Source organism: Macadamia integrifolia, chromosome 4, assembly GCF_013358625.1.
Source record: "Macadamia integrifolia cultivar HAES 741 chromosome 4, SCU_Mint_v3, whole genome shotgun sequence".
In the NCBI taxonomy this organism is placed as follows: domain Eukaryota; kingdom Viridiplantae; phylum Streptophyta; class Magnoliopsida; order Proteales; family Proteaceae; genus Macadamia; species Macadamia integrifolia.
The window spans coordinates 36,263,715-36,274,402 of record NC_056560.1 but is presented as its reverse complement, the minus strand read 5'-3'; the positions used below and the strand labels follow the sequence as shown (position 1 = coordinate 36,274,402).

Genomic DNA, 10,688 nt, shown 5'->3' with positions numbered 1-10,688 from the left:
AAAGATGATGCAAATAATTAGAAAGTGAGGAGACATGAATAAAAAAATCATCCATAAATACTTCTAAAAAGTGCTCCACCATATCAGAGAAAATGCTCATCATACATCTTTGGAACGTGGTAGGGGCATTACAAAACCCAAAGGGCATACACCTATAAGCAAATGTTCCATATGGGCATGTAAAGGTAGTCTTGTGTTAGTCATATAAGACAATGGAAATCTGGTTATAGCCGAAATAACCATCAAGGAAACAATAATACTCATGTCTAGCTAACCGCTCTAATATTTGGTCAATGAATGGCAAAGGAAAGTGGTCTTTCCAAGTTGCCACATTTAACTTCTTGTAGTCAATGCACACACGCCATCCTATTTGGACACAGGTAGGGATCAACTCATTTTCAGTATTTTGGACTATTGTGACCCCTAACTTTTTTGGCACCATATGCACTGGACTTACCCACTCGCTATCAGAAATAGGGTAGATGATACCATGATCCAAGCACGTTAGGATCCCTTTCTTGATAGCTTCTTGCATCATAGGATTAGCCCTTCTTTGTGGTTCCCTGGAAGGTTTTGAATCCTCTATGAGGTGAATATGATGTTGAACGATTGAGGGGCTAATTCCTTTAATGTCTGCCATTGTCCAACTTAAGGCTTCCTTGTTTTCTTTTAAAACTTTGATCAATTTTTCCTCTTGACATGAGGTTAAATATGAGGCGATAATAATTGGTAAAGTTTGATCTTCTCCTAAGAAGACATACCTTAAGTTAGAGGGCAAATCTTTCAAATAAAGCTTAGAGGGATCAACAATTGAGGGTTTAGGAAGAGAATTTGATAGAGGACCAATGGGCTTCATGGGTGTATGGAGGCTCCAAACCTCGGAGAAGAAATTTTTAGTATCATCCTCTAATTCTTCCATACACTCTCAGAATTCTGAATCAAAGTCAATGTCAAAAGTTTTAACAATATCATCAGAAAAATCCTCAAGCATATTGACCTCTTCATTAATATCATTAGAAGAAATTGTGGGTTGCTTGCCCAACCTATACATGTTGAACTCTATAGTGTGGTTGCCAAAAGATATCCTTAGTATACCATTCCGGCAATTGATTAATGCATTGCTGGTAGCCAGAAATGGTCTTCCAAGAATGATAGGGATCTTATCCCTAGTGGTGAAGGTTTGGTGTCCAAAATAATAAGATCAATTGGAAAAATAAATTCTCCTACCTTAAGTAGGACATCTTGGACCATCCCTTTTGGAATCTTGAGAGAACGGACGACCAACTAGAGAGTGGTCCCTGTGGCTTTCACATCTCCTAATCTAAGTTGTTGATAAGCATGATAAGGTAGAAGGTTCACACTTGCATCAAGGTCAAGTAGGGCATGATCAATACGAGTGTTGCCAATGACATAAGAGATGGTCGGACACCCGGGATCCTTATACTTGACTGCTATAGGTTGTGTGATCATTGGACTGATATTAGCTACCAAGAATGCCTTTTTGGGCACACTTATGGTGTGCTTGTGAGTGCTTGTAAGTCTTTGAGGACTGTGGCATAGGCTGGGATTTGAGTTATGAAATCCAAAAGAGGGATGTTTACCTCTACCTTCTTGAACACTTCTAAAATTTTTCCATTGAAGTTGACTTCTTCTTATTCATCAAACGGTTAGGATAGGGGATAGGAGGAACATAAACACTGTCAGAAGTTCTCTCATTAATAGAATCATTTTTTTGTGGTGGAATGGGAGGCACAGTAGTAGCCTCGATAGTCGGAGGGTCAATAGAAAGGTCAGATGGTGAAGGAGTGGTACCATTCCGTAGATACTCTCGGCTATTCCATAGGGCATATACCGCATTATACTTGTTGGAGGGCCCTTCGTGTTGTTAACTCTGTACAACATTGAGCTGAGGAGCAGGTAGCCCTGGTGGAGTCAACACTTGATGTCTAGGATTTGGCTCTGGCTGACTTGGCAATTTTCCTTTCTCCTTCTCATGCATGATTATGACAAGTTGGGTGAGTTGCCTCTCCACATTATTGTGTCTTGTCATGAGGAGGGCCATGTTTTTCTTTAGCTCACTAATTCTTGCCGCCTCTCCAGTGGATGTAAACCCCAGGGGTTGTTGATAAGGTGCTTAGAGAGGGGGCCTAGCAAAATTTGACTGAGAACCTAGATTAAGCCGAGGGAAAGAATTAGGTAGTGGTGCAAAATTGAGCTTCTGGGGACTAGGCTGCCCTTGATTGTGAAAGTTGGATGGGCCTCCTTGATTCCCTTGGCTCCATGAAAATTAATGTGATTGCTCTGCCCTGGATTGTAGGTGTTGCTAAATGGGTTGTTCGGGTAAAGAGCATTAACACTTTCATTGCCTCCAGAACTGTTGGGGTATTCTTCCATTACATGTCTAGGAAAGTGACACCAATTGCACGTAGAGACCTGATTTTGGACTTGGTGGACTGGGGCATGTGCTTTAGGGACAAGGGCTTCTATTCTCTTAATGAGGCTATCTAAATGGGCCTCATTGGCTACTATCCCATCGATATAGTACCCTTTTACCTCCTATAGTTCTCTCACTTTCTTGAGTAGACTCCCATTCTCTTATCTTTTCAGCTAGGTCAACCAAAAAGTTCCAAACTTCGTTTTCGTCCACATAAGCTGTGAAGCCTGTAGGACACATAGACTCTAACATCTGCTTGGTATGGTAGTCTATCCCTTCATAAATTATTTGGCAAAGATGCCATTTGTCAATACCATGATGGGGACACTCTTGGAGAAGGTCTTGGAACCTTTCCATGAGTCTGGAAAATGACTCTTGAGGTTTTTGTCAGAACTGCATGATCTCGCTCTTAAGTTTGTTTGTTTTATGCAAGGGGAAAAATTCTCTCAAGAACACTACCGTAAACTGATCCCATGTGGTAATGAAATTAGTTAGTAGCCCATATAGCCATATTTTTGCTCCATCCTTGAGAAAAAAGGTAATGCATCTAAGTTTAATAACATCATCACTGAGCTGTTGTATCTTAATGAGGACACAAACATTCTCAAATTCTCTCAGGAACAAATGAGCATCTTCGGAGGATAGCCCATGGAAGTGGGGTAACATAGTGATGAATTAAGTTTTAAGCTCATAGTTGTTCCCCATGGCGGCTGGTAATCTAAGGCAAGATGGTTGGGCTGCCCTGGCTGGGTAGAATCTATCCTTTAAAGTAGGCTTAGGTTGTTCTGCCATTCTTAAAATTGTTGCTCTTACTAAATGATTGGTAGAATCATAGGTCCACACACCCATGCAATAGAAAACTACCCACAACTAGAGTAAGATAAGCACAAAAGAATGGAAAGAAAAACTTTTTTATTTTTTTATTTTTGATTTGTTTGCTTTTTGGGAGCTTACCGACAAGGATCCGGGGTTGCTCAGGTCAATTCCTGAGGTATTACTACTGGGCGAAACCTGTCTTTATCATACTGTGAGGCTTTGTGACCTTCACCGATACAACTACTATTGAAAGTTGTTCTTCTTAGGAATTCAATAAAAGAAAAAGAAAAGGAAAACAAAGTAAACAAAACACTCCAATTTACCAAAAGAAAGCGAAAAATAACAAGGAACTGTCTCCCCGAAAACGACGCCAAAAACTTGGTAGGATTTAAAATGTAACCGCAAGCGTATGGATCAGTGTAGCTACGGGTCGAACACAGGTAGAGTAGCCACTTTATTTTTAGCTTCTTTTAATAATGCGAAAGTAAACCGATTAATGGTTGTGATCTAATTCTAACTACTGTCCTAAACATATGTATCTAAAATAACGTCTTAACCATTCATCATCAAAGAATTTAAATATGCAAGCCACACAATTAAAATTAAATAAATAAATAACTAAAAATAAACAACCCATGCAATTAAAATGCAATGAAGGAAAAAAAATGCTGAAATAAAAATAAAGTAAAAGAAAGGGGATAAGCTAGAGAAAGGCTCACAAGTAGGTTTCTCTACTTAGACCGAGGGATACATCATAATATGAGCTTCTCTACTTGACCAGAGAGTCACTCTTACTAGGTTTACTCTACTTGGCTTTAGGGAAACGGAGATAATTAAAATAAAAATAATAAAATAATGGTTCTATGGCTAGGAGGGGTAAAGCCAACACATACAATAGCCATGAACCTTGGGGTAAAGGGAAAACAATAATGTAATGACTGAAATTAAAATCCTAAATTAAGAAAGAAAGGATAGTCAAAAGAGGGAATGAGAGGGAGGAGAGAAGACTATTGAAGAAACCTACCTACCTGAATCAATGCTTGAAGTTGAAAGCTTGAGTGATTTGAGATACTACCAACCCTGAAAACCAAATCTGGAATGAAACTTCTAGGCCTGGAGAAAACAAATTTTGAAAAAAAAAAACTGAACTTGAGAAAAAGAGATGCTCCACAGCTCGTGATCTTGTCAGCTAGATCTAAGCCTAGAACTATAACTTAAAAAATTACAACTCAATTGCATAAATCATAAACATAAAAGGCTGAATAAAAATAAAAGAGTGCTTGCATTAATTGAAATAAAAAGCTATTACAAAAGTGATTAAAGCAAAAATAAATAAGAACTAAAACTAAAGAGAGTGAGAGAGGGAGAGAGAGAGAAGAGAATTAAGCATAAACTAGAAAATAAACCAAGGGGAATAATCCTTCTAGGAGGGGGGAGGAAGGGGCTTTTATAGGGCTTTGGTCTTGCCTCCTTCTACAAGTCTTCTTTAAGAAAAGAAAGAAAATAAAATAAAATTAAATCTTGGTAAAAATCCTCATTCTCTGAGATATTGTGTGAGGAAAGAGAGAATTTGTTTCCAAAATTAACTAATTCTATTCCTTCCCTGCAATATTAACCAATATCTTGCAATCTTGACTAAATCTGAAAGGAATCTCTGCATAGCATCTTCAAGATCTTGTGAGGTGGCAAGGAGAGGGAATAATCTTCAGGATTTTGTAGGAGAGAGATGTGGTACCAATGAGTGGGTCCCACATTTGGACAAGTTAGTTCAAGCTTGGACCGGTTCTTGATTCACTTTAAGTACTTTCTCTTGTAGACTTGGAAACTAAAAAAGAAAAAGAAAAATAGAAGTAGTACTATCCATCGTGGGGCAAAATGTAGACTTATATCCCTAAGATTTCACACATTATTGTGCTCATCAGTCACCCACGTGGAACAAGTACAGACCCACCAGGGTTAGGAACCGTAGCTTGCCAAATCTTTATAAATAAGAGGTTTGGCCACAATAAAATAGACTTTTGACCTAATCTCAAGAGCTCAATCTTTGTCTCTCTCTCTCTACCCCCTATTTTCTTCTATCTCTCCTAATTGAGAGTATGTTTCTGAGGATACCCATTGCTATCCTTGGAGGAGGGTGGAATTTTGCCTAGCGAGATTGTCGCAAATGATTAATTGTCAAGGTTCGTGTAGAGACAACATGTATGATAACCATATCCATTCTGCTATGAGGAAAGCTCCATCAAGGTAACCCTAGATACCATGTGTTGTCTATTGGTTGTCCTTATTGGAAAACTTGGCCACGTGTCAATGATGAGGTGATCAGAGGTGATGTCGTGGTTGTGTATGATCACTAAGTTATCTTGATAGTGTTAAGAGACGTGTCACACATTGCATGTGTGAAAGTGGAAGTAGTGTATGAAGGACTCTTCATGAAAAGGGAAAATCATTATTTTATACAATTATAGAATATTTGAGGGTATTTTCGAAAATCTAGGTGAAAGATTTAAAAAAGATATATGCATTTAAGTTGTAAATCCTTGAGCTCTGAGTCTATCACAATTGGAATCACGTCAATTGGATATCGGAGTAAGAAGATATGGCATATTTTTTAGGCCAACATGTAAGTTGAAAAAGGCAATGTCTTACACATTAGTTGGGTTCAATTCTATTTTTGAGATTTATGCATTACATCTAGGTTGAAGAAATCAGAATTGTAGTTCTTCAAGTTTTCTATTCGTAGGAAAAAGAATCGGGTCATTCTGAATTCAAACGAGAGAGATATGAATATTTTTGTATGATCACTTTGAAACAGAGCCAACCCAACTTCTCATGATGGGTTCAATTCACGTAACTTTGAGTTGATTTTTGAGACATTTTGGTGTTACAAAAAGTTATAGATATTTGAGTCTACTTTTAGAAGCAACAATAATCGGTTCACTTATATGTAGAAAGGTATGACTCCCGTATTGAAGTAAGATCAATCTGCTGGAGTAGATTTCGGTTTGAACCAGGTGGTTAAACCTACACGATTTTGGGGCTTTTTTTGGACCTTTTTAAGTGGATTTTGAGGCTTTCTTTCATAACTTCTTGAAGAACAAAAGAAGAAAAGACCTAGAATAGAGAAGGGGAGAAAAGAGAAGAAGAAGCCAAGTGTTTGTGTGCCCTCGTGCCTAAATCTTGAGAAAAATCTTTGTTTGAAGATTTTTGTTTATTAAATGCTTTAATACCATCACCACCAAGCTTGAGAAGCCATTAAAGGCAACATTGAAGATTGAAAGGAGTTTTGGAGTTCATTAAAGACAAAGAAGCTTCTTCTGTGTGAAGAAGAAGAAGAAGGTGAAGGCAAAGAAGAAGGTTCACTATCTTCAACTCTTGAAGGTTTTAAGATTCTTCATCAAGTTCATTAAAGACAAAAAAACTCCTTGTGTGATAGAAGAAGAAGGAGAAGATAAAGAAGATGATGAACCATTTTCTTCTCTTGAAGGTTCAAGATTAGCCATCAAAGAGGGAAAGTTGAAGATTCCAGTATATCTGGGAATCTCAGAGAAACTCTCCACCCCTTGCTAGTCAAGGGAGGTAATCTCTGCTAACCGAGTCCTATTTTGTATGACCTAGGTTATTGAGGTTACATAACCTAAGGTATTGATTGTAAGGGAAGGGACTTGTACTCATATTTATCATCATAAATACTATAAAGGGGAGGTGAAACCCTAGCTTGAGTACTATCTTAGGTTGAAGCAGGTGTCATAGCACTTGGACTATTGTAACAGTCACAAGCTAGTTGAGCATTGATAAAAATACGAAACCCAGAGAGGGTAATGCTCCATGGAATAGGCACTGAGCCGAACCATGTACGCCTTGTACCAATTATGTATGCTTATATATTAGAGTGCGTGGACTGTGAATGCATGTAAGATAGGTATGTTTGTCAGGTAGACCTGGCCACTGAGTGGTGCAAGGTGGACAAACATATGATTGTGTGTGTTTGAACAGAATACTAGGTAGCTTCAAACAGACATCTCCTAGAAAGATTTTATAGACACTGTTCACCCCCTTTCAGCGTCAACTTGGGATTAACAACCTACTTACTTTCTGTTTTACAGTTGTTCCTATGATGATGAATTAGGGTGAGAAGCTTTATATAGAGAGGAGTGAGTATAATCATATTTTTTCAGTCAGATCCTATCGAGGGCCCATAGGGTAGTAAGGGTTGGCATCCCACCTCAAGGAAGGCCAGCCAGTGGTAGGGGCATGAAGGGGTGGGGGGCAAGAGGGAATAATAGAATATACCCTTCTAATGGGGGAGAGTTAAACAAGCGGCCTCTCCCTAGACTTATGCTAGCAATCCACTACATTGGCAGCCACCGCCACACCATGAGGTGCTTCCAAAATATACTCATTAGGGTGTATTTGGGTTTGGGCTATTTATGGAGTGAGCTACCAACATTTGTATATTTTCCCGTCTATACTGAATTCTTAATTAAAGGCCACACCACGTAAATCGTTGTGTTGTTTGTGTGTATATTTTCTATTAATGTCTTTTACCATAATTTTCTCTTGTTCTCTTAAATCAAATTATCGATTTTTCCATAACAAAGCCCAACAAGGTGACCAACATAAGGAACATCATGAACAAAATTTATGTGGACATGCAATAGGCTCATGAAAATTTTAGAATCCCTCTGAACATTCAAATAGCTTTGAAAACATTTCAATATATCATCATGGCCAGAGAAAATAGTCTTAACATTGCTGATTCTCAAAAAAGGAGGGTGAGAGTAATTGGGCTAAAATATCTCTCTCTAGCAAACAGCTTGCACAGCCAACCTCTTGGGGGTGGTGGCTGAGTTAGAGCTGCTCAATCCAAAGGTCGCTGCTGAAACATTTATCGAACAAGACACCTTTCCTAAGCACGCTTTCAGCAATACGGACAGAGTGTCCGGAGCATCGCTGCTACCTTTCTTGAACGATCCACATTTACCTTGGTGATCACCGAAGGTCGCAAATTCGACATCAGAGATTTTGCTACCTTTGCATGAGAGTTCTAAGATGCTCCCCTCCAATGCGTTCCCACATACCTTTCCTACCGTGACTGTCTTGAAATTAATTTGTGTGGGGTTGCCACCCATTTCTTCGAACAAGATCAATGTATTATCCCCGTTATTCAAGAATGATCGTGGGACATGGTACCTATAGTAATTTTAATATATTATAAGAAGGTGAAAAAAAGAAAGATTAACCAGTACTTTCCAATCTCCTATGCATGAAATGCTTATGAGTTTAATTTAGAAAGTAGACAAGTTACTTGACCCATAAACTTGAGAAGTTGTTTTCAAAAACCTTGCAAGTCCCGATCTCGTTATGCTGGAATCCATATATAGTCACCAATATAAGTGCAAGTTTCTTACCATCTTTGAGAAGGAAGGCCACAGTCAGGCATGCAATTTGTATCATGGAATTGTCCACGGTAGTCGCATGTATCAGAGCATTCAGTACCCTGGGGGGCTTTCGCAATCATGGTTGGCCAGAATCTTCCAATGCCTTGTCCGTTCGCCCAGGCATGTCCCTTACCCATACCCAACAAATCTACCACCACAGGATCACTACCTGAAGGAGCCTTGAAGGTGGTCTGCCATTGGATACATTATTATGCAAAACCTAGTTGAAAAACAAAAGCACAGAGAGAGAGAGAGAGAGAGAGAGAGAGAGAGAGAGAGAGAGAGAGAGAGAGTTGGACTGTGGATGTGTTACCTTATACCACGTCATGGGCTTCTTCAAGGGAAGCGCTTCTAAGGACCATATTTGGTTTTGGGACAGTTTATCATCGTAGAATTTCTCATGCTCACCATTCAAACCAATCTGCGTCCAGAGAGAGAGAGTAATAAATTGGAAGTTGGAATTTGAGATATTGAACCACTAATAATTGAATCACTATTCAAAATTACTAGTTATAATACCTTATAGGACCATTCATTTGATGATAGGTCCTTAGTAACATTACCATTTCCGATCAACTGAACTGGACCACCAACTATTCCATTGGGTACCATATCATAAAATGAACCGTAATTCTGCAACAGGAAAAAAGAGGGGTACAAAAACGGGGCATTTGCAGTTCAAATGAATCACATCAACTATGAACTATGTAACTGAGAAAAATGAATTAAGTACCTTATATCCAACTGTAGCACTCAATAAAGATAAATGATTAATGCCTTCCTTCAATGTGACTGGTTTCTCAAACACGAAACCTTTTCCATCACTACTCCAGTCAGATCCTAGTATCACCAAATTTGGAAATTCAAATAGCAAAGATTACAACTTCCAAATCAACATGAACACTTAATATTGAGGGGAGAAAAGTTTAAGCTCAAGTTTAAATTACCTATCCTTTTCTTGTTGACATAAGCATGAAGTACATGTCCTGTTGTATTCACATGCAGGATTGCCTTTTTACCGAAAGAATTATCAATGTTCACACTGTATATAAGATCCCAACAACAACATAGTATACAGATCAGATTACATTAAAAGTTAAAGCAACATACGATCTACCTCACAGAGGGAGAAAAAACTACCTAGTCATGTACCACAGGTAGTCACTAGCATCAACAGTGGTTGCTTTCTGCTCGAGAAGCTTGTTTGCAGTAGACGATCCCATTCCATTGAGGGCATCATTCAAGGGCTCTGCCTTCCATTCCCAATTGAATTGAGTGTCAACATTGCTTGGCTTGTTTGTCTTCAGGTATGTCTGTGTGCTGACCTGAAAAGCGCCATTACACCAAAAAATGAGAGAGAGAGAGAGAGAGAGAGAGAGAGAGAGAGAGAGAGAGAGAGAGAGAGAGGTTATTTAACCTAAGGGGGTAGCGCAGTTGGTGAGCAACGAACTTGGTACAAGTGGTAAACTCGGATGTCCTAAGTTTGACTCCCACTAAGCATGCCTTGGGCCACTCACATAGGATGTTTAGTGCTCTTCATTGTTTTCAGTAAAAGTTGAATGGTTTTCATTCAACCTTGGTATGACCCGGTCCATGTGGTTGTGAGGTCAGTATGGGCCCGCGGGCCTAGTCAGGCCAAAGGCCTAGATATCCGTCGTTAGCAAAAAAAAAAAAAAAAAAAAAAAAAAAAAAAAGAAAAAAAAGAAAGAGAGAAGGGTTATTTAAATATTTAAACAAGTAATTTATAGTGCCACCCCTTACAGAATACCAAAATTAGAGACACCCCTTACATAATACAAAATTACGCTCGCACCCCTTGCCATCAGTTGCTGTTACAGAATATACCTCAAATGCTGATATCAGCTGGTATATTATTTTATAAATACCAAAATACCCTTCTAAAAACTGAAGTGCCTAATATACCCTCACTTAATCCCATAATCCTAAATAAAAAAAAAAAAAGGCCTTCATCCCCAAATCGAAATTGTGCTCTTCATCCC

At 38.7% G+C, this 10,688-nt stretch overlaps 1 protein-coding gene across 1 annotated transcript; it reads right to left on the bottom strand.

Moving 5' to 3' along the window:
• Window positions 1–7,867: 7,867 nt before the first annotated feature.
• On the bottom strand, window positions 7,868–10,009 carry LOC122075374 (beta-galactosidase 7-like). The gene is made up of 7 exons (XM_042640361.1): window positions 9,829–10,009; window positions 9,636–9,730; window positions 9,422–9,528; window positions 9,208–9,321; window positions 9,002–9,109; window positions 8,659–8,879; window positions 7,868–8,440 (listed from the first exon to the last, which is right to left on the bottom strand). Exons 1-7 carry the CDS (start codon window positions 9,909–9,911, stop codon window positions 8,053–8,055), a joined length of 1,116 nt encoding a protein of 371 aa, XP_042496295.1. The 5' UTR covers window positions 9,912–10,009; the 3' UTR covers window positions 7,868–8,052.
• Between the last annotated feature and the right edge of the window lie 679 nt (window positions 10,010–10,688).

Excerpts from the sequence above, each read along its gene's own strand:
- LOC122075374 (XM_042640361.1), bottom strand. The coding sequence starts at position 9,911 with ATGGGATCGTCTACTGCAAACAAGCTTCTCGAGCAGAAAGCAACCACT. Across the intron at positions 9,731-9,828 it reads TACCTGTGGTACATGACTAG|TGTGAACATTGATAATTCTT; the intron begins GTAGTTTTTTCT and ends TCTTATATACAG. Across the intron at positions 8,441-8,658 it reads GGCCTTCCTTCTCAAAGATG|GTACCATGTCCCACGATCAT; the intron begins GTAAGAAACTTG and ends AAATTACTATAG.